The 25,019-nt window shown below is 37.4% G+C and overlaps 1 protein-coding gene across 7 annotated transcripts in view; it reads right to left on the bottom strand.

Annotated features, from left to right (window-relative positions):
- The window catches only part of METTL15 (methyltransferase like 15), a 309,773-nt gene that overhangs the window by 60,469 nt on the left and 224,285 nt on the right, over positions 1-25,019 (bottom strand). For 3 of the 7 annotated variants that reach the window (XR_004380946.1, XR_004380947.1, XM_032843437.1), the window contains exons 6-7: positions 9,420-9,447; positions 3,592-3,666 (exon numbers count right to left, since the gene is read on the bottom strand). Coding sequence is in view for 4 of the 7 variants with exons in the window: in XM_032843437.1 (XP_032699328.1) it covers positions 3,627-3,666; positions 9,420-9,447 (68 nt within the window). In the remaining 3 variants the exon portion in view is untranslated. Of the gene's footprint in view, positions 1-2,343; positions 2,564-3,591; positions 3,667-8,931; positions 9,060-9,412; positions 9,448-25,019 lie in introns of those variants that run through there. The other 4 variants (XM_032843436.1, XM_032843438.1, XR_004380948.1 and 1 more) reach the window with 4 other exon arrangements.

The raw sequence follows: 25,019 nt of genomic DNA, 5'->3' as shown, positions 1-25,019 counted from the left end.
TGTGCAGATGGTTAAGGTTTCTAGATATTATCAATACTTGAAGTAAGAATGAAAAGGAATAAAATAAGGCAGAGGGTAGATGTACAAAAGCCAAAAACACCATTCCCTTGAGGATAGCATGCCAAAATTTTGAATGTAGTGTCAAGGGGGATATAACCCTTTGGAGGTAAACTTTGCAAAGCCATTCATAAAAAGTCCCAGTCAGCATTGTAGGTTGGAGGAAAGGAGGCATAGCAGTCTGAACAATGCTGCTGGGATGAACAACCCCAAAATTTCAAACCTTAAAACAACAAAGGTCTCTTTCTTTCTCATGCTACATTTTCACTGCCAGTCAGCTGGGACTCCACTCTATGCCGTCTGCTCTCCTCACTCCGGGATCTAGGGTAACAGAGGAGCTATTATCTGCTTCTTGCGGTTCACAGTGACAGAAAGAGGGAGTAGCAAAGCACATGCAGGCTCTTCAAACCTCCACAGGGAAGTGACCATGCTCATTTCTCTCACATTTTATTGGTCCAAATAAGTCACAAAATAAAGCCCAACTTTTAAAGAAGTAGGAAGTCCTCCTCCTTCAGGGAGGGGCTTCAAATATTGATGTGCGGGAATGCAGTCACTACAGGCAGTAGGGCAGAAATGACAAGCTGTCCACCAGAGGTCAGGGCTTTTCACATGAGCATCCATAAAAATCCTGTGTAAGGCTTATTAAAATGCCCTGGCCCCACCTCCATTCTTCCTAATTTAGTAATCCTGGATAAGCCCCAAAAATGTGCATTTCTAACAGATTCCCCGGTGAATCTGATGTTGCCAGTCCATGGAGCATACTTGCAGGAGAACAGACACACAGCTGTTGCTGGGAAGCAGCTGCCCAGACAGACACTGTATATCCCAGCCCACCCTTGCATCCCCATGGGGCCGAAGGACTAGTGCTCACCAAGGAAATATGACAAGTGATGTGGGTCACTTCTTGAAGTAAAGTGGTTAAAAACCAAAGATCCCTTTCTCCTACTCCCTTCTCCCATATGCTTTTTACATGTCGATGACCAGAGCAACATGGCAGCTTCTTCAGTCTGAAACATGTTCCCCCTCTGACAAGAAGCACCTGCATCAGATTACTATGGGAAAGAGAACACATTTTTATCATGCTAAGCCACTGAAATTTGGGGGTTTGTTTGTTAAAACAGGTAGTATTACCTTAGCTAACATTGGAGAGGATGGGAAGAAGGTTAAGAGAATCTTGACCACACCATTCAACACTGCCTCTCCTTCAGCTAAATGAGGGAAACCTCTCCTGCCTCCTTAACTTCTACAAATGTCACTTTCTTTGATCCCCCATAATTATATCTCTTTTCTTCTCTAGGTCCCTGTGGTATCATAAAATTAAAAAGATTAGGATTAGAAAGTAGAAGAACTCAGAATCATTTTAATTCCTGCCTAAGGTCCTAGCTATAATTCACTTATTTACAGTTTAGTCATTCATTTAACAAAACCTTACTCAGGGCCTATATACGTATGTCTAAGAGATAGTCCTGCCTCCAAAAATGGCATAGGCATTACCTCAGCTCCTCCCACAATCATGGAAGATATCAAAAATCAAAAAAAGTGCTTTTTCTCTCTGGGTTCAGGGAAAGCCTCAGAATCCTTTACAGCAGAATGCTCCAAAAGCCATTACAAATAAATCCATAATGGTGGTTTTATCATCTAAAAAAATCAATATATATCTAAGTTGTTTCTATTTGTTTCTCAATCAATGGTTTTTTTCAAAGAGGTTTGGTTTCATGTGGTCACTGATTTCAATCTACTTCTAATATATTTTCCTGAGTAATAGAAACTATAAAGACCAAGCTACATTTGCCACTAAGTTTCCACATTGATTTAGGTTCCACTAAGCAGATACACCTGCACAAAACCTGAAATGCAGAAATCAACACTGTGGGATTATAGCCTTACATGAAGAGACTGGACTGCCCAGCCAGTATCACTACAGAAATGTTTGATTCTCTTGAGGCAGCTGTGAGGAAGGTTCTATAGGTTAGTACGTAGCATCAAAACTACTGAACAGCAGGTGTCTGTGGCAGTCAGGTTTCTTGAAACAAGTCCCTTGGTGTGGTTTGGCAGCTCATCAGGCTGCATTCTTTCTGAACAAGCAGGACCTATGCTTGTTTCCATCTTTAGTCTAGGTGAAAGAATCTCTTAATCTTGGCCCAACACTTCACAGGCTCTTGCTCTGGCCCTCCTCTGGCCATCTCCTAAACACTGAGTGAGGAGTATGTGGGGCCAGTGATACATACTTAACTGGAGCTTTAGCCCCAGACTGTGCCCTGGAAACCATGGACCCAGATTCCTTACCTAAATGGCCCTAAACTTGCTTCCAGAGTCTGTGTGGGTCTCTTTCCTGGAGCTCATTCTCCTGAAAGTGAACCAAACCACTACTGTGGGCACCTTTAGGTCTGAGGGTGGCCACAGGGCAGCTGGCTTCCAAGGGTATAGACAGAGCTTGTATATGTGGGGTGCAGTGTCCACACATATGCTGAAAAGAGTCCCTTGCAGCACAGAATGAAGCCAGAGATTGAAAAACAGAAGGGTGGGAAATCTGGGTTGGGGACTTGGTCATGCTTTTCCCATACCATTATGCTTTGGTGAGGAACCCAAAAGAGTCAAAATTTTAAGCTCTATCTTGACCTCCCAGGTAATTTAGGAGGTAACTTTCTCAAAGTGGGAACATAGCATACATTTTATTTAACAAACTGAAGCTGATGTTTAACTTTTAAGTACTTAGACATGTTATGTGGGTATCAATTTGTACTTTTGCCCAGATCCCACAAATTTTGGTAGCATGACTACTCAGTTCTCTAGCCTCTGACACATTCTGCAAACTACCTTATGCTCTGTAATAAACCTTCTGCCTAAACTACCCAGAATAAATTTTGTTCTCTAAAACCAAGAAATCAGTTGTTACAATTCCCTAGATGTTTGGAAAGGGGTGGTATTTTCCTTTTGTTGTAGACAAATACACATCAGCTCCAAAAATATGGAACTCTTCCAGTATCAACCATAGCTTGGATTTGTTGTGAGTGACTCTTCCTGATCCCAAGGCTCTATACTGTAGCAGCAAGAGTATTGATGTTGAATGAGAGTTTAGGTTGAAGACCCAGCTCCAGCACTAACCCAGTGTGCACCTTGAACAAGCCGTTTTTAACCTCCCTAAACTCTGGGAGGTTTATATGTGTATACGTGTACATAAACTTCATTGGATGCAGATCTAACATTGCCATTTCTAATGCTGAACCTAAAGAAAAGAGTTAATAATAGCTGACACCTTAGGTATATTCCTTGTGGTATATTCTCCGATGCTTTTTCTTTTGCTTACTTCAGAAACATCTGCTCCAATCACTTCCCTCTGGAAAACGAATTCCACTGTCTTAACTTCTGGCTCCATTAGGAAATATTTCTAGAAAGTCATTCAAATGTTTCCATTTGTCAATTCCATTTTGGTACTTCAAGTTCTAACTCCTTATGCTACAGGAAACCATTTTCTTCCTTACTTGCTATTTAAGCTCTTCAAGCGTTTGTCAAGCATTATTATGTCATACTCACCCTACTCAGGGACTTAATCACACACTCCATGCACTTCAAGACATATTCATTTTCTGGAGTATCCAATGACATGATCTGCAATAGCAGAGATAAGGATTCAAGCACTTAACTTCCTCTTGGGTTTCTTGATTTTTTGAATATTAAGGAATTTTTCAGAGTTAGTCCTATAGCAATGTAAGTTTCAAATAACTTTCATAACATGATGTATTTTCTTTTCATTATGCTTTTCAGATTAAGAACCTACTACAACAGTAGCCTATGCTAACAGGAAGATAAGCCTTCTGTTTCTGGCTCAGAAACTTGGAAAAGGGAACATTTCAAAAGTCATTTTATTGGCATATTTCAATCAAATGCCTAAAAATCCATGATGAGATGAGCAAGGACTGCATTAGGCAACTTCTATTTTTTAAAGATTTTTCTAGTTTCCAATGGTCTCTACCAGATGGTCCTGTAAATGTTCCCCCCCCCCCAAAGTAACTATCAATTAGAATTGCAGAACCATTGCAACATGGCATCAAACAGTTAAAACTACATAGAAACTTTGGGGGAAAATGCTTTATATTTTAGAAACAATTAATACACCTGTAGGTGCTGTGGCAGGGAGCCTGGGCATGTTGGCCCCATTCCTTGTCTTTTTTTGGGCTCAGCTCTCTGATAGAGGGAGAGACTAAACCCTACAGTCTGTGTTTCCCAGGATCCCAGATCAGCTGTCTTCTGCCTGAGTTTTGAAGAGAAAGACACAGACCAGAGATTGAATGTGGTGGGAGAGAGCAGCCAAGGCACTTCTCCTCTCTACCTACCTGAGAAGGCAGCTTCTCAGCAATTGCTTCTCCTCTATGGCTCCAGCTCCTTGGTTTCATTGTTTGGCAAATTTGTCTTAGCTTCCATTTAATAACCCCCTGGGCAGGAGTACTGCTACATGTTTCATCTTTCTAGCCTATAGATGGTAGTGGTTTCATGCTGCTTAACTCTGTTTAACTCTGTTACTTCAGCTCTCAGAAATTCCATCACCTATTTGATAAATTCCCTGAATTAAATTCACTCTGTTGAAAAGTCTTGAAGGTTGTTTCTGCTTTCTTGTTTACACTCTGATTGATAATATAATGGACTGACTTTTGAAACAATGCACATGACTGTTAGTGCACCAATAGGAATGGTAAGGAACTGGGATATAGTAAGTCACCTTATAGATTTTTCAAGACACTACATGAAATGAAGCATAAATTGTGGGAAAACTGCCCCAGCAAGAAGACTAAATTAGAGGCATCAGTAAATTCTGGGGACTTGATTGGCCTTTTTCTTTATTTTTTCTCTCCAGGTAAAATAATGTGTAGGTGAGCAGTGAAAGCAACAGAAATCATTGACCTATTTACAATTCTAACTTCGTGCCAGTAGGTCTATTATTTAGTATAGTCTGCATTAAGATGTTCACTAGAACATCTCAAGGAAATATCTGAAAACATTACATCTGGCTTGTTAATAAAACAAGTGCCAAATATGAAATAAACCAAAATCACAAAAACTTTTGCCTTCATTTTGATCTCATTCTTTCATTTACTCAATGAGTACCTGTGATGTGTCAGTCACTCATCTACATCCTACAATCCCTGAATAAAGAGCAAAAAAATAATCCCTTACCTGTGTGGAGCTTATGGTCTGGAGTGGGTGGAAGTGGCTATTTAGACCGATAGCAACCAACAGGGTGAAAACCGTCCTAGGATAGACAGCCAATCCACACTTAGATTTTTTTTTTTCCTCTAAGTTATTTCTGTCAATGTTAAGACCTAAAAGGAAAGTGGAGATTGTTTTCTTACTTTCTAAAATACAGTTGTAAAAGTGTGCTGGATTTGAAGTTCTACAAATTTTGATTTGAGTTCCAATTCTTTATTTTCCTTATTATTTAAATTATCATGCTTATGAAAGATCACTCATATAAGCTCCCTGAAGTAATATTAAAAATAGAAAAATGTATTAAGAATAGAGATATTTAAGTTTGAAAAACTGAAATTAGTGAATAGCTCTCATTTTCTTTTTATTTTTAATTTCCAGCAAATGACCATAATGTGTTTATGGACTATTGTTGGTGTTCCAAATTTGGGGGATTTTAGGTCATTAATTGTTCAGGTATATTTTTCTATCCTATTCAATCTCTCTACTACTGTGGCTCCAATTACAGTTTCTTTAGACCAGTTTATATGGTCTCATAGGTCACTAACAATATATTCTTTCTTTTCTTTAAAATATTTTTTCTCTCCATTCTTCAGAATAGATAATTTCTATTTTCCTATCTTCAAGTTCACTAGACTTTCTTTTTTTTTTTCCAATTTCCAGGTTGGTGTTAATACAATGCAATCAATTTTTTTAATTTTTGAATCAATTTTTCAATTTTAGACAGTGCATTTGTTAGTTCTAGAATTCCATTTGGTTCTTTTTTATAGTTTCCATTTTTTTGAGATTTCCCATTGTACATTTCCTATATACATCTTTCCTTTTTAATTCTTAAATATATTTATAATAGCTAATTTAAAATTAGTGCTGCTAATTCTAACATCTAAGTCATCTGGGATTTGTTTCTTTTGGCTGCTTTATTTCATAATTATTGGTCACATTTATCTATTACTTTATATATCCAGTATTTTTTAAAATGTTATGCAAGACATTTAAGATTACATGACACAGGGGCGCCTGGGTGGCTCAGTGGGTTAAAGCCTCTGCCTTCAGCTCAGGTCATGATCCCAGGGTCCTGGAATCAAGCCCTGCATCAGGCTCTCTGCTCAGCAGGGAGCCTGCTTCCTCCTCTCTCTCTCTCTGCCTGCCTCTCTGCCTACTTGTGATCTCTGTCAAATAAATAAATAAAATCTTAAAAAAAAAAAGATTACCTGACACAAATGCACGTATATGTATATATACACATATACATTAAGTTAAATCACATTACAATGAATGTGATTATTTCATCTTCCTTTAAAAGCTACTAAAAGTTTTGTTCTGGCAGGCATTAAAATTCCTCCTTCTTTTAAAAGTCTCATGAAAGTCTCATTTTCCTTCAAATACATCTGACCACCTTCCTGTACCATAAAAACTATCACATCTATTGCCAAGAGAAAATAGTCTTTACAAATGATCAGCAATTAAAAAGTCATAGAATTTGAGATCCATTTCATCCTTTTATTTCAAGGGTATGTCTATGTGGAGAACCCACCATACAAATTTGCATATATATTATTTTGTATTACCTATAAAAATGATCTCCTATAAGAAAGTAACACAAATCTTTTTTGAAGTGTAAATAGTCTTTCTAAAATCAGTTTTAAAAAACATACTGGTTTTAAAAACATCTTAATTGAGAAAAAGAACCATAATTCTAGGGAAAGAGTATTATTACCTTCATGGAGCCTAGAAGAAGTAAGAACAATAATTTGGAGGTTAAAGAATCAAAACTATTTGGTAATCTCTGTTTGGATGAAATATGTATAAGGACTATATCAGCCCATATTTGAACAGGTGTGTTTTTCCAGTTTGAGCTAAAGATGTAAAACCCACATATTCAATAGTATTTTTGTTTTCTTGTGTTTTAAATGAAGACCATATTTGTTGTAAAATTTCTTTTAAACACTTAAAAACATAAAAAATTTAGAAAGGATGAATACCCAACTTTTGTAGCAACATGGACGGGACTGGAAGAGATTATGCTGAGTGAAATAAGTCAAGCAGAGAGAGTCAATTATCGTATGGTTTCACTTATTTGTGGAACATAACAAATAGCATGGAGGACATGGGGAGTTAGGAGAAGGCAGTTGGGGGAAATTGGAAGGGGAGGTGAACAATGAGAGACTATGGACTCTGAAAAACAATCTGAAGGGTTTGAAGAGGTGAGGGGGTGGGAGGTTGGGGGAACCAGGTGGTGGGTATTAGAGAGGGCACAGATTGCATGGAGCACTGGGTGTGGTACAAAAACAATGAATACTGTTATGTTGAAAATAAATTTTAAAAAATGATTAATAAAAATTTAGTCTCCTCAGAGATAAATAACTGAACATATTAAGGTATGCCCTTTAAGTTTTTTATGTGTGTGTGTGAAAATATGTGTACCTATATATAATATATTACAAAACTGGAATGATGCCCTCACGTGATCTACCTTATGTATATCACTAAAAACATATCATGGCCTTTCCACATCATTAAATGGCCTTTGACAGATGTGATTTTTTTTATAGCATTTTATTGTATGGACAATTTACTTATCCATCCCCCTATTGCTAGAAATTATATTGTTTTTGACATTTTATTATCAAATACATTAAATAATTATTCCCATATATAATTATTTCCTTTTAATAAATTTCTGAAATGGAAATGGTGGGAAGAATGGAAATAAAAATAGCAGTACATCAAGCCAGTGTAATGTAGAGAGAAGACCTTGAAAAACAGAAATGGAGAGTGGTTTTAGCTAGCATTGTTTTCATAACTGAATCGAAAAGCCTGCCAAAGCAACAGGCTTTCATAAAATAGTTGCTCTGTGTTTCAAACAATCATTGGAAAACGGGAGCTGAGACTGAAGACTTGTAAAGTTACAGCAGAATTTCTTGTCATATGTGCTGCAGAACATAGGTTGTGTGGAATTTTCATAAGTGTTACATTAGGGAAGTGTTCTGAGGTGTGATGACTTTGAGAAATACAGATTTAAAGACAAATAAGATTTTTGCTATTATGTTTTACTGCAGGACTTCCCAGAACCTTTAATGTTCTTGTATGCTTTTTAAAACACCAAACAGAAACTATAATATGAAACATTTCCCAAATTTATTTAGCCACAGAATCTTTTGTGCACTAAGTATCTTGAGAGAAAAGTGTTCTATAGAACACCAGATTGAGCAAAAGTACTTGAACAAAATTGAGGAAAAGTAAATTATAGTCAAGGCCCCCGGAAAAACCACATCAGATTACGTTAGATTAAGTTAAATTGTTTTATGGCATACACTGAATGTTTTGAAATCTTGCTTTCCATTTAAATTCCTTATCTCTTTAAAAATGCCTCATGAAAAAAAAGTGCCACATGAGCTGTGTTCTTGTTTTGTTAGTACATAGCTCTACACAAAAGTGGACTGCAAATTTTTCTCACCATGACATGTTTTTCTGGAGGCTATAACATATAGTGACAATGTCCCAAACTACGAGTTAAAACAGAGTGGTAGGTTGTGCCATTAGCTAACTTGTGACCTTAGAAAATTAACTCAGGCTCCACGAAATTTGCATGGCAGGGCATAGGTATACAACAAGTTGTTGATTCAACGGATGATTGGATCCTGATGTTCACAAACTTTTCATCATTCTCACCTGGTATTATTCATGGACTTTAGGAAGAGCTAATCAGATTCTCTGTGATTGGTCTTATAAATTTTAAGCTCTAATGGTAAACTTTTTCTCGATTTAAGATCCACAGCATTTTTAATAATGATGTTATACTGTAAAGACATAAGAGGAAGACAGTTATTCAACTTCCCAACAATAACTAAATGTTAAATGTATTTCTGTCCTGCCTTTTACCTAGACAGATATTTGTGTCCCAGGGATCAGGGACCTTGCTCAGCTACATTTTCTGCATAAACTCCATAGTTCTAGGTTGGCCTATGGTTTATTTGTCTCACAACAGAAATGTTTAACCTGTGGTTACTAAGCTTCAGGGAGCCTTTGAACCTGATGAAATTATGTATAAACATTTTCTCTTTACGTGAGAACATTCATCTTTCTGAAGACACACCCCATGGAACAGATTTTCAAATGGCATTTTCAATCCCTCAACAAAGTTAAAACTTACTGCTTACAGATTTCTTAAGGTTTTTGAAGAGGTACCTGAAGAATAAAATGAGGCACAAATTAATGCTTGAGTTCAAAATGCTGGTCTAAGTTACTGCTATAGTAATTTACCCATCATCAGAGTAAGTGGGAATAGAAACCTCAGGGTACAGAAATCAGCATGATGGTAAAAAGGAAAAAAAAATCTTTTTTATTTTTTTTTTTAAAGAGACATTTTCTCTTCCTCTTACCTTCCCAAGGTCTCAACCCCTGCATGGAAAACAAAGCAAAACAAAACAAAACAAACAAACAAACAAAAAAAACCCTGTAGGAAAAATATCTTAATGATACATTATAAAAACTGCTATTAACCAGATAGAAGTGTCATCATTCACAATATGAGATAATATTTACCCATTTATTAGCTATGCTCCTAGAGACCTCAAAAATTTTTTCTATAGCATGGTCCAGTGTCATCAGAATATCTATGAAATAGTACACAGTGATTGTAATTTTATGGAAAGAATTTCTTGGAAAGGCTGCCTGTAGGATAAATTAGCTATCTTTAACATAATCCTGATTAGTTTTGCCATGTATTATCTTCTGCATGTTCTTGAGCTTGAGGTCCCAATTTATTAACCCCTATTCTAGATTTAAAATCATACACATATGTCCATGCTCCTCTGAATATTATTGTGTGATAGCTGATAATTGTCTAGTACTTAGTATGTGCCTCACAAGAAAGCCTGAGCAGATACAGAGATGGTTTATATCTGAAAGTTACACTGCCTTAAAGCAGCCTCAAAAGAAGCAGCAAAGCACATGAAGAGTCAATGTTCATCTTCATGCTCATTCATTCATTCATTCATTCACTCATTCATCTCATTCAACAAATGTTCATCAAGCCTGCTCTCTCTCAGGCCCTGTTCCAGGTGTTGGACATGAAGAGGTGAATAGAATACAATCTCATCAGTGTTAGGATAGGTTGGGAAGAGTTTGGAAAGACAGTGTGACAAGTACCATTGACTGAACCCAAGTTCCAGAAGCAAAGAAATGGGACTCCTAACCCAATCTAGGGCTTCTTGGGAAAGGTAACATTTAAGTGGACACTTGAATGATGAATGGGAAGTAACCAGGCAATAAGCCTGTTTTAGACAGAGGAAGCAGCAGATGCAAAGGCCCAAAAGCAAGAGGCATATTTGGGGAGCTCCAAGTAATTGTCATCAGATTCAAGGTGGGGGTAGTAGTGAGAAAGGACAATGGAGAAGTAATAATTAAGATATAGATTTGGAAAGGTCTTGAATGACATTTAAGGATTTAGACTTTGTGCTGAAATCAGGAACACTGGAGACTATAAATTGGGGGAAGGAGATGCATAAAAATATTTATATTTTATGAGTATCTTCCTGGCTACAGAGCATAAAAGGAATAACAGAAAACCAAGTAGATCAGTTAGGAGGCTGCTTCAGCAATCTAGACATGAGGGAAGGAAATGCATTGGAGAGACATTTGGGAGGGAGGATCCATGGATTGAATTGACTTGTTGCTGCAGTGAGGGAAATGGAAAAGGCAGAAGAAATGTTATTATTCCATATCCTGGCTTAGTTAGCTATTAGATAATGGTGATATTCCCTAAAACAGGGACCAGACAAGAGAGAACAAGTCTGTTCACAACTTTATTGACCTGGAATCTTGCATATTTTATAGAAGTTCTGGAAACTACCAAAGCAGGCTTGCATAGGCTTTGAAAGATTGCAATTGCACTACTGGGTATTTACTCCAAAGATACAGATGGAGTGAAAAGAAGGGCCATCTGTTCCCCAATGTTTATATCAGCAATGGCCACGGTCGCCAAACTGGAAAAAACCAAGATGCCCTTCAATGGATGAATGGATAAGGAAGATGTGGTCCATATACACTATGGAGTATTATGCCTCCGTCAGAAAGGATGAATACCCAACTTTTGTAGCAACATGGACTGGACTGGAAGAGGTTATGCTGAGTGAAATAAGTCAAGCACAGAGAGCCAATGATCATATGGTTTCACTTATTTGTGGAGCATAACAAATAATATGGAGGACAAGGGGAGATGGAGAGGAGAAGGGAGTTGAGGGAAATTGGAAGGGGAGGTGAACCATGAGAGACTATGGACTCTGAAAAACGATCTGAGGGTCTTGAAGGGGCGGGGGGTGGGAGGTTGGGGGAACCAGGTGGTGGGTACTAGAGAGGGCATGGATTGCATGGAGCACTGGGTGTGGTGCAAAAAACAATACTGTTAGGCTGAAAAGAAAAAAAAATAACAAAAAAATAAAAAATAAAAAAATGGGAAGATTCCTGAAATTTTTACTTAAAAAAAAAAAAAAGATTGCATGCAAAGAAATTGATGCTTGCCTTAGGTAAGAGTTAAGCATATCTATTTCAATTTCACTGATAACAAAACAAATGAATCAACATATACAATAAGATAAAGCTTAACTTCATAGTTCAAAATTATAATTTTTTCCATAGAGACCTTGAATCATATTGAAAGTAAGATAAAAGACGTTACAGTAGTAACCTCTCTGTGCTATCCTGGAAGTATCTTCCTATAAGAGTGATTTGACCTATAAAGTTCATGAATTACAAGGGAACAGAATCTTCTTGGAGTTTTGTTGTTGTTGTTTTTAGTCTCTTTTAGCCAGCCAAGATGAGGATTGATATTTTCATCAAAGCCAAGTAAGAGCTTCCCTCATAGTTCAGGAAGGACCAAGTGAAGTTTTGAAGAGCTCTCGGGATTCATTCAGCTCTTTAATCCCCAAATATAGCATAGGTTGCCTTGTAGAGATTTCACTCGTGCTGCAGTTTACAATTCTCATTGCAAAGACAAAGTTTAGAAAAGGACATTAAATAAATGAGATAGCAGTCACCAAAACAATTACTCAATAAAAGAGCAGAGATAAAAAACAGTAGAGTCAACAAAAGGAAAAACATTAATCAGACAAAAGATGAGAGAGGACTAGTGAATTCTCTTCTCTCAATTTGAAAAAATGAAAAGAATTTTTTAAAAATCCTGATGACAATTAACTAAAAAAATAGGTTAAGAAATTAATTCTTCAGGGAGGTCTACAGATAAAAGCCCCCAAATGGATCTCCCCAGGTATATATTCTTAGGCAGAAAGCTATAGTCAGCTGATTCTTCCTCCAGGCAAGGAACAATAATACCAATGAAAATAATTGATTCCCTAACTTAGGCATTTCTTCAAACCAAAATCATTAGTATGGCAGTCTCACTTCCACTTGAAATCAGTCAATTTTTGTCAAAATAAAATAGCAACATACACCGCTGGGCATGTCATTTATTTGTGGGGAAATTTTGCCAAATAAAAATCTATTGTTTGCTGTAATGCAAATTTGTTAGCTATTTTTAAAACAGAGATTAGTAATGACTTCCTCTTGACAGCTGTTCACACACACAGATTTTTGCTTATCTTAGTCCAGTGGAAATCTTGCAGTTGAAAAGACTTCAAATAAGTCACTGCTCTCAAGTGTTTTCAATTCTGTTCAATTCAGTGGTGAATGAAGCTGGTTAGGAGGGAAACTGCTTGTCTTTCCAAATTTAGTGTTCTGAAAACACATTGTTGTAGTTAGTGAGCATTACATGAGCCATCTAAATTTAGCAAACATTTTCATTCCCTTGCCCAAGCCCACCCACAATAGTGGATGGAACTTAGATTTCATCCACACTCTTCTGGATAATGTAAACCCCTTGGGTTCTAGGAAACCTGCTGAGCAAGAAAGCTGAATGCAGAAATGGCAGAAAAATATGTTACTTTCAGACTTAAAAAGAGGTGGGGGGTTGCAACTAAGACTACATTGACTAATCCCAGTTGGCTTTTAAACTCATTGTCACCCTCATTACATTAGATCTCCTTTGTTTGCCTGAGCAAAACCTGGAAAAATGCCTAATTATGGGGAGCAAGCTTGCTCTTTATCTGAGGAACTAGCCTTCAGCACTCACTTGTGCCTCTCCTCTGAGCTGAAGGTCGGTCCAGGATGTCATTGCTCCCCTCCATGTTGTTGACTGTGGGTGCAGTCATGCTTAAAAATTTGTAGGTATTTAAGGGGTAATTTGGATTACAGAGGTTGAATAGTATACAGTATAGGACTTCTGCAGGGAAAAGAAGAGAAAACTTGCTTCATAAAACACTATGCATAGTAGGTTGTCAAATTATGGTTGAACAAGTAAATGGTGGACATTTCTAAGCAAAAGGCCAAATCTATGATTCTGAATCAAAACTGCATAGCAATTTTTCTCAAACTTTACTGCTTAAGTACATTAAAGAATGTGAGGAGGAGGGGAAAAAAAAGAATGATCTAAGATTAAGCAAAACCAGGTCACTGTAGGAATTTCTTTGTAGTAACATGTCCTATCTTAAAAGCTCAACAAATTTTATACTCTATACTATAGTATATAAACATTTAGCATATGGCTTCAGGTACCATCCTGCCAAATAAGTTGGATAACATGACAATCTGTCATTCTCTCTGTCATGTTAACTGAAGAAATGTTTAGAAGAAGCCTTTGTAAATGACATATCTACCTTGAATTTATATATTCAGTATTTGTGTAAATTACATGTAAATTTTTTAAATTTTATATTTGGAATTTCATTAACAATCAGTAGATGCATTTTGATGTTTTCAAATGATTGGAAAGATTTCATATCTTAATATATTGAGTTCTGTATTAGGAGAGAAAAGCATATAATGAATAAACTAAAGTAACCTTGTATTAACCACTTGGCATGTATCTGTCACTAGGGTAGTATAGAATTAGGTATTAAAAAAAATTGCTAACTGATATTCTGACATATGTGCTATGAAGGTCTATGTTTTTTAAAAAGCCCTCTTGGGACTCAAATTAATAAAATTATGAATAAAAGGGGAGATCATGACTAACAGAAAAGAAATGGAAACAATCATCAGAAATTATTACCAACAACTATATGCCCAAAAGTTAAGCAACCTAGAAGAAATGGGTGCACTCTTGGAAACGTATGAACTTCCAAGACTGAAAGAGGAAGAAATTGACAACCTGAATACACCAATAAATGAGATTGAAGCCATGATGAAAAACCTCCCAAAAAACAAGAGTCCAGGACTTATGGATTCCCTGGGGAATTCTACCAAACATTCAAAGAAGAATGAATACCTATTCTCCTGAACCTGTTTCAAAAAATAGGAACAGAAGGAAAACCTCCAGACTCTTTCTATGAAGCCAGCATTACCTTGATCCCCAAACCAGGCAAAGACCCCATGTAAAAGGATAATTTCAGACCAATATCTCTAATGAATATGTATGCCAAGATTCTCAACAAGATCCTAGCTAATAGGATCCAAATAGTACATTAAAAATATTATCCATCATGACCAGGTGGGATTTATCTCTCAGATGCAAGGCTGGTTCAACATTCACAAATCAATCAATGTGATAGAACAAATCAATAAGAGAAGAGAGAAGAGGGGGAAGGAGCAAGATGGCAGAGAAGTAGGAGACCCAGATATCATTAGGTCCTAGGAGTTCAGCTAGATAGTAATCAAACCATTCTGAACACCTACAAACTCAACAGGAGATAGAAGAGAAGAAGAGCAGCAATTCTAGGAAAGCGACCACTTTTCCGAAGGTGGGACATGCAGAGAAGTGAATCCCAGGGGCTGGGAAGATAGATGAAGTGAGAAAGGCTGGATCCTGGCAACTAAGAGAGCAGCAGAGCACAAAATCAGAACTTTTAGAAGTCTGCTCCACTGAGGAATGTCGCTCCAGAGGCTAAGCCGGGGCTGGAGCCCTTGTGGGGACAGGGAGGTCTCAGGACCAGCGGGGACACAAAAAGACCAGGGGTGTCTGTGTGTGACAGAGCTCCAGGTATCAGAGCAGGGAAGCTGACGGCAGAGATGGGGCGGAAGAGAGGGCTTTCAGCTCGGGGTTACCTTAAAGCATGATCTAAGGCACATTGGGCCACTGCTCTTTCCAGCGGGGAAATCACAAGCAGCAGATCCGAGGAGACCCCCTACTTTCTGCACCAGGAGGAGTAGCGCTGAGGTGCTGCAGGAATCTGCTGGGTTTGGAGAGTCCAAACAGGGCTGTGAGCCAGAGACAGAAACACCCAGTCACAGGCCAAGTGAGGACAGAGCACAGCCAGAGACCAGGGAGACGGGAAGCAGTGACTGCTTTTCTTTGAGGAAGCACTGAGGAGTAGGGCCCCTAGCTCTCAGCTCCTATGGGGCCAAAGATTGGGAGGCTGCCATTTTCATTCCGTCCTCCAAAGCTATATGGAAAGCATTCAGGGAACAAAAGTTCTTGAGAGAGAACCTGAACAGATTACTTAGCCTGGACCCTGGCATAGGCAGTGCATTTCCACCTAAGGCAAAGACATTTGAGAATCGTGGCAACAGGCTCCTCACCCAGAAGATTAGCAAGAACATCCAACCAAGAACAAGGTCACTGATCAGTAAGAACTATGGAACTCCAGAGCTAAGGGAAAGCAACACATAGAATTCATGGCATTTTTTCTCATGATCCTTTAGTCTTTCAAAGTTAATTTTATTTTTTTCTTATCCTATTCTTTTTAATTTTCCCTCTTTTCTCTTTCCTGTTTTGACATTTTTACTATTTTATCTTATCTTTATTGTATCTTTATCAATACCTTTTTATTTTTTACATTTTTTATTTTTTTAATTTCTTTTCAGTGTACCAGAATTTATTGTTTATGCACCACACCCAGTTCTCCATGCAATACGTGCCCTCCATAATACCCACAACCAGGATCACCCAACTTCCCAGCCCCCACACCTTCAAAACCCTCAGATTGTTTTTCAGAGTTCATATTCTTTCATGGTTCATCTCTTCCTCCAATTTCCCTCAACTCCCTTCTACTCTCCATCTCCCCATGTCCTCCATGTTATTTCTTATGCTCCACAAATAAGTGAAACCATATGTTAGTTGACTCTCTCTGCTTGACTTATTTCACTCAGCATAACCTCTTCTAGTCCCGTCCATGTTGATACAAAAGTTGGGTATTCATCCTTTCTGACAGAGGCATAATACTCCATAGTATATATGGACCACATTTTTCTTATCCATTCATCCATTGAAGGGCATCTTGGTTCTTTCCATGGTTTGGCGACCGTGGCCATTGCTGCTATAAACATTGGGGTACAGATGGCCCTTCTTTTCACTACATCTGTATCTTTGGAGTAAATACCCAGTAGTGCAATTGCAGGGTCATAGGGAAGCTCTATTTTTAATTTCTTAAGGAATCTCCACAATGTTCTCCAAAGTGGCTGCACCAACTTGCATTCACACCAACAGTGTAAGAGGGTTCCCTTTCTCCACATCCTCTCCAACACACATTGTTTCCTGACTTGTTAATTTTGGTCATTCTAACTGGTGTAAGGTGGTATCTCAATGTGGTTTTGATTTGAATCTCCCTGATGGCTAGTGATGATGAATATATTTTTCATGTGTCTGATAGCCATTTGTATGTCTTTATTGGAGAAGTGTCTGTTCAAGTCTTCTGCCCATTTTTTGACATGATTATCTGTTTTGTGTGTGTTATCAATACCTTTTTAAAAAATATTTTTAAATTTTCAGTGTTATAGTCATATTCTATCCCTTCATTGTATTAAACCTCATTTTTTGTATATGTATAGGTTTCTCATTCTTTAAAATTTTGGGATACAGTTGCTTCAAATAGATCAAAATATTGATCAACCTAATCACATTCTTTCCGCTTTTTTTTCTTTTTTTTTAATATTTTCAATTCCTTTTTTAGAATCTTTTTAAATTTTCATCTTTATAATCATATTCCATCCCTTCATCAGGTTTACACTTATTTTGTATATATGTAAGTATTTCTTTCTTTAAAATGTTGGGAGGAAGTTTCTTCTAATGGACCAAAATACACCCAAAATCAAGTGTGTGGCTCTGTTCTGTTCACCAGTCTCTCTCTATATATATTTTTTTCTTTTTTTCCTCCTTTCTTCTCTGCCCGGTTTTGGATCTTTTCTGATTTGGTTATTGTATATTTTTCTGGGGTCATGGCTATCCTATTAGTATTTTATTCTCTCAGATACCTGGCAGGCCAGAAAATACTGGCATGATATATTCAGAGCACTAATGGAGAAAAATATGCAGCCAAGAATACTATATTCAGCTAGGCAGTCATTGAAAATAGAAGGAGAGATAAAAGCTTCCAGGACAAACAAAAACTGAAAGAATTTGCAAACACCAAACCAGCTCTACAGGAAATATTGAAAGGGGTCCTCTAAGCAAAGAGAGAGCCTAAAAGTAACAGACCAGAAAGGAACAAAGACAATATACAGTAACAGTCACCTTACAGCCAATACAGTGTTACTAAATTCATACCTTTCAATAGTTACCTTGAATGAAAATGGGCTACATGTCCCAATCAAAAGACACAGGGTATCAGAATTGATAAAGAAAAAAGAACTATAAATATGCTGTCTGCAAGAAACTCATTTTAAATGCAAAGACACCTCCATATTTAAAGTGAGGGGGTGGAAATCATTACCATGCTATTGGACATCAAAATAAAGTTGTGGTGGCAATTCTTACATAGATAAATTAGATTTTAAGCCAAAGACTATCATAAGAGATGAGGAGGACACTATATCATACTTAAAGGGTCTGCCCAACGAAAAAATGTAACAATTTTAAATATCTATGTCCCTGACATGGGATCAGCCAACTATATAAACCAATTAATAACAAAATCAAGAAACACATCAACAATAATACAATAATAGTGGGGGACTTTAACACCCCCCCTACTGAAATGGATGGATCATCTAAGCAAAAGATCAAAAGGGAAATAAAAGCTTTAAATGACACACTGGACCAGATGGACATCACAGATATATTCAGAACATTCCATCGCAAGGCAACAGAATACTCATTCTTTAGTGCACATGGAACATTCTCTAGAAGAGATCACATCTTGGGTCACAAATCAGGTCTCAACCAGAACCAAAAGATTGGGATCCCTCATATTTTCAGACCACAATGCTTTGAAACTAGAACTCAACCACAAGAGGAAAGTTGGAAAGTACTCAAATACATGGAGGCTCAAGAGCATCCTACTAAAGAACAAATGGGTCAACCAGGAAATTAAATAAGAATTTAAAATATTCATGGAAACAACACAACATGTTCAAAATCTATGGGACCCAGAAAAAGTGGTCCTGAGAGGAAAGTATATAGCAATACAAGCCTTTCTCAAGAAACAAAAAAAGGTCTCAAGTACATAACCTAACTCTATTCCTAAAGAAGCTGGAGAACAAAGAGCAAAGAAAGCCTAAACCAAGCAGAAGGGAAAAAATAAAGATCAGAGCAGAAATCAATGAAATAGAAACAAACAAACAAACAAACAAACAAAAACCAGAAAAAAATCAATGAAGCTAGGAGCTGGTTCTTTGAATGAATAAATAAGATTGATAAGCCCTGGGCCAGACTTATCAAAAAGAAAAGAGAAAGGATCCAAATTAATAAAATCATGAATGAAAGAGGAGAGATCACAACCAACACCAAAGAAACACAAACAATTATAAGAACATATTATGAGCAACTATATAACAGCAAATTTGACGATCTGGAAGAAATGGATGCATTCCTAGAGACATATAAACTACCAAAACTGAAGTAGGAAAAAATAGAAAACCTGAACAGACCCATAACCAACAAGGAGATTGAAGCACTCATCAAGAATCTCTCCAAACAAACAAAAGCCCAGGGCCAGACAGCTTTCCAGGGGAATTCTACCAAACATTCAAGGAAGAATGAATATCTATTCTCCTGAAACTGTTCCAAAAAACATAAATGGGAGAAAAACTTCCAAACTCATTTTATGAGAACAGCATTACCTTGATCCCAAAACCAGACAAAGACTCCATCCAAAAGGAGAATTACAGACCAATATCCTTGATGAACAAGGATGCAAAAATTATCACCAAAATACTAGCCAATAGGATCAAATAGTACATTGAAAGAATTATTCACCATGACCAAGTGGGATTTATTCCTGGCCTGCAAGGTTGGTTCAACATCGGCAAATCAATCAATGTGATACAATACATTAATAAAACAAAGAACAAGAACCATGTGATCCTCTCAATAGATGCTGAAAAAGCATTTGGCAAAGTACAGCATTCTTTCTCGGTCAAAACTCTTCAAAGTGTAGGGATAGAGGGTACATACCACAATACCATCAAAGCCATCTATGAAAAAACCACAGTGAACATCATTCTCAATAGGGAAAACTTGAGAGCTTCTCTCCTTAGGTCAGGAACATGGCAAGGATGTCCACTATCACCATTGCTATTTAACATAGTACTAGAAATCTTAACCTTGGCAATCAGAGAACAAAAAGGAATAAAAGACATCCAAGTCAGCAAATAAGAAGCCAAAGAGTGAGAGCACTCTTTGCAGATGATATGATACTTTATGTGGAAAACTCCAAAACTGCTAGAACTCATGCAGGAATTCAGTAAAGTGTCAGGATATAAAATCAATGCACAGAAATCAGTTGCATTTCTATACACCAATAGCAAGACAGAAGAAAGAGAAATTAAGGAGGTGATCCCATTTACAATTGCACCCCAAACCATTTACAATTGCACCCCAAACTGTAAGATCCCTAGGAATAATCCCAACTAAAGAGGTAATGAATCTGTACTCAGAAAATTATAAAGTAATCATGAAAGAAATTGAGGAAGACACAAAGAAATGGAAAAATGTTCCATGTTCATGGGTTGGAAGAACAAATATTGTGAAAATGTCTATGCTACCTAAAGCAATCTACACATTTAATGCAACCCCTATCAAAATACCATCTTTTTTTTCAAAGAAATTGAACAAATAATCCTAAAATTTATATGGAACCAGAAAAGACACTGAATAGCCAGAGGAATATTGAAAAAGAAAACCAAAGTTGGTGGCATCACAGTTCCAGACTTCAAGCTCTATTACCAAGCTTCAAGACAGTATGGTACTGGCACAAAACTGACACGTAGATCAGTGGAACAGAATAGAGAGCCCAGAAACAGACCCTCAACTCTATGGTCAACTAATCTTAGACAAACAGGAAAGAATGTCCAATGGAAAAAAGAGTCTCTTCAACAGATGGTCTTGGGAAAATTGGACAGTCACATACAGAAGAATGAAACTGGACCATTTCCTTACATCACACACAAAAATAGACTCGAAATGGATGAAAGACCTCAATGTGAGACAGGAATCCATCAAAATCCTTGCACATAACACAGGCAGCAACCTCTTTGACCTCAGCTGCAGCAACTTCTTCCTAGGACATCACCAAAGGCAAGGGAAGCAAGGGCAAAAATGAACTATTGGGAATTCATCAAGATCAAAAGCTTTTGCACAACAAAAGAAACAGTCAACAAACCCAGAAGACAACTGACAGAATGGGAGAAGATATTCGCAAATGACATTATCAGATAAAGGACTAGTATCCAAAGTCTCTAAAAAACTTATCAAACTCAACACCGAAAGAACAAATAATCCAATCAAGAAATGGGCAGAAGAAATTAACAGATATTTCAGGAAAGAAGACCTCCAAATGGCGAACAGACATGGCAAAAATGTTTAACATCACTGGGTGTCAGGGAAATACAAATCAAAACCACAGTGAGATACCACCTCACACCAGTCAGAATGGCTAAAATGAATAAGTCAGGAAATGACAGTTGTTGGCGAGGATGCAGAGAAAGGGGAACCCTCTTACACTGTTGGTGAGAATGCAAGCCGATACAGCCACTATGGAAAACAGTATGGAGGTTCCTCAAAAAGTTGAAAATAGAACTACCCTATGACCCAGCAATTGCACTACTGGGTATTTACCCTAAAGATACAAATGTAGTGATCCAAAGGGGCACATGCACCCGAATGTTTATAGCAGTAATGTCCACAATAGCCAAACTATGGAAGGAACCTAAAACACATCAACAGATGAATGGATAAAGAAGATATGGTATATATATACAATGGAATATTATGGAGCCATCAAAAGAAATGAAATCTTGCCATTTGCAATGACGTGGATGGAACTAGAGGGTGTTATGCTGAGCGAAATAAGTCAATCAGAGAAAGACAATTATCATATGATCTCCCTGATATGAAGAATTTGAGAGGCAACATGGGGAGTTTGGGGGGTAGGGAAGGAAAAAAATGAAACAAGATGGGATCAGGAAGGAGACAAACCATAAGAGACTCTTAATCTCACAAAACAGAGGGATGCCTGGGGGAGGAGGGGAGGAGAGGGTAGTTGGGTTATGGACCTTGGGGAGGGTATGTGCTATGGTGAGTGCTATGAAGTGTGTAAACCTGGCGATTCACGGACCTGTACCCCTGGGGCTAATAATACATTATATGTTAATAAAAAATAAAATTTTTTTTAAATGCTGTCAAAAAAAGGTAATTATAATGCAATGTATACATCTGAGCATATATGTATTATGTATACATATATACACACATATAATGTATATATTCCATTTTAAATATATATATTCATATATCTCCATACCACTATTTATATTTTTAAATTATAATTATATATATAATATATATATTATAAATATAACTATATAAATAGTAGTATGGAGAAGGGACAGTTACATAATGGGAAAAAAATCAAGGAAGGCTTCAGGAAGGAATAACACCTAAGTGATAAAGGATGATGTGGTAGTAGCTACTCTTCAAGATAACCCCCCTATGATCTTTATCTCCTGGTGTTCACATCCTACATCACCACACAGTAGTATCTTCTCACAGTGAATCAGGGCAGACCTTCATGACCAAGAGAGTATTACAGAAATAATGGTGTGTAACTTCAAATGCTAGATCAAAAAAGGCTTAGCCCCTTCAGCCTTGGATTATTTGCTCTGAGGAAAGACAGCCCCCGTGCTGTGAAGACTCTTAAGCAATGCTAAACAGTGGCCCATGTAGAAAGGCCAGCACCAAATTGCCAGCCACGTGATTGTGCCACTTTGGAAATGATACTCCAGTGCAGTTAAAGCTTCAAATGACTCCAGCTGACACCTGACAGCAACCCTGGGAAGACCCCAGAGAAGAATTACTCTACTAACCCACTTCCAAATTCCTGAACAGACACCCTGAACAATAATAAATTATTATAATTGCTTTAAGTCATTAAGTCTTGGGGTAATATGTTATGCAGCAATAGATAACTAATACAGTTGGGCAGGATTAGGCAGATGAAAGTCATGGGAGTTGAGTGAAGAAGGAAAAGGGAAAGTATTCTAGGAAAAACAGAAACAACAAAAGCTCAGAATATGTGGGGAGCTAAAAGTGAAGCTCTAGCACTAGAGTTAATCTTAGGATAGAAAAGTTAAATTTAAAAAAAAAAATATGGTTGGAGAGGTAGCCAGAGCTAATTCATGAAGTGTTTTATGAGTTAATGAGCTTGAAGTTGATCTCAACAAAGATTCTCAACAATGGGTTCTCTGCATCACTAGAATTAGCTGAATTTAGTGAGTTAAAATCTCTGGGGATAAAGCCTTAGACGGTGCTTTTTAATAACATCCTCAGCTGATTCTCAAGTCCATGCAAATTTAAAAATGTGGTGACAAATGAGGAACAATTGACAACCTTTTAAGAAAATAATTTAGTCAAAACTGAGTTTCAGATGGACTATGGCAGCTATATGGTGAATTGATCGGAGGACAAACTAGTCATAGGCAGCCAGTTAAAACAGTTTTCACAGGGAAAACCACTTGCTTTCCAGTCAGCCTAGCTGAAAGCCTATGTCTGAAGAATATCAAACCTAATCTGGACTTTAGGAACTGGCAATGGGCCACACTATCTAATAATAGCTAATATTTAGTGTACATTTGTTATCTACCAGGCATGTTAAGAAGCACTTTTATATGCATAGAGAAGCTAAATGAGTAGTTCAGCTTGTCACAATCTGGTAAGTGGCAGAGTCAAGACTCAAACCCAGAGCCATTGTTCTCACTCAGTGTCTTTTTTTTTTTTTTTTTTTTTGACAGAGAGAGAGCACAAGAAGGGGGAGCAGCGGGCAGAGAGAGAGGGGGAGAATCAGGCTCTCTGTTAAGCAGGGGACTCCCCCACCCCCATGTGGGGCTTGATCGCAGGACCCTGGGATCATAACCTGAGCTGAAAGCAGATGCTTAACCAACTATGCCACCCAGGTGCCCCCTCCCTCAGTGTCTTCTAATGTGGTTCCTCCACAGTTTGTTGTTCCCCAATGGCATCCTCATGAAACACATCTACTTATCTCTAAAAATTTCATTCATCTAGTTCAGCTTCACCACTGTGATTTGCTTTGAGCATTTCTCCTCCTGAAATGTTTTCTCTGTTCCTAAAGCAGTGGAAAAAATACCAACTTAGAGTTTTGTGTTCAAACCCTGCCTTTAATTGATTACAGATATACAATCTTAGAGAGGTCTTCTAACCTCACAATCTCTGTTTCCTCATGAAACTGGAAATAAAAATTTATATTATAAAATTATTGTAGCGGTGGGGGGGGTGGGAGGTTGGGGGAACCAGGTGGTGGGTATTAGAGAGGGCACGGACTGCATGGAGCACTGGGTGTGGTACAAAAACAATGAATACTGTTATGCTGAAAATAAATTTAAAAAATGATTTAAAAAATAAGATTATTGTGACAATTGGGTAAGAAAACATTTGTAAAGTGCTTAGTATACTCCCTGGCCCATATTAGGTGCGCAATTTTCTGTCTCTTTCCTGTTCACGCCTTCTATAGTTCGGAGTTCACAAACTCATGAACTTGAGAACCATATTCATCTGCTAGATATGTTTTATTGGATTGACATAACGGTTTCTTAATGTGTGTGTGTGTGTGTGTGTGTGCGTGCGTGTTAAAAAATACATACCATAAAATCTATCATCTAATCATTTTTAAATGTATAGTACTGTAGTGTTAACTATATGCACATTGTTGTGAAAGAGATCTCCAGGCTTTTTCATCTTGCAAAGCTGAAATTCTACATCCACTGAATGATTCTCCTTTTCCTCCTCTCCCTAAGCTCTAGCAACTACCATTTTGCGTTCTGTTTTGAAGAGTTTGACTACTCATATAAGTAGAATCATTCAGTGTCTGTTTTTTTGTGATTGGCTTATTTCACTTAGCATAATTTCCTCCAGGTTCATCTATGTTGTGGCATGTGCCCGAATTTTCTTCTTTTTAATGCAGCATAATATTCCATTGTATGTATATTCCACAATGCCTTTATCCATTCATCTGTTAGTGGACATTAATGTTTCTGCCTCTTGGAACTTTTAAAAAATAATGCTGCAGTGAACATGAGTGTGCAAATATCTCTTTGAGATCTTGTTCTCAACTATTTTAGATATACACCCAGAAATGGAATTGCTGGATCATATGGTAACTCTATTTTTAATTTTTTGAGGAACTTTCATATAGCTTTCCATAGAGTTACACTATTTTATGTTCCTGTTAAAAGCGCACAAGGGTTCCAGTTTCTCTACATTCTCACTAACACTTGTCATTTTCTGTTTTATTTGTTGGTATGGTTTTGTTTGTTTTGCT

This window comes from Lontra canadensis, unplaced genomic scaffold (genome assembly GCF_010015895.1).
Source record: "Lontra canadensis isolate GAN:19392208 unplaced genomic scaffold, GSC_riverotter_1.0 scaffold140, whole genome shotgun sequence".
Taxonomy (NCBI): domain Eukaryota; kingdom Metazoa; phylum Chordata; class Mammalia; order Carnivora; family Mustelidae; genus Lontra; species Lontra canadensis.
Note: the sequence above shows the minus strand (reverse complement) of the source record. Positions and strands in the feature narration are given on the sequence as shown.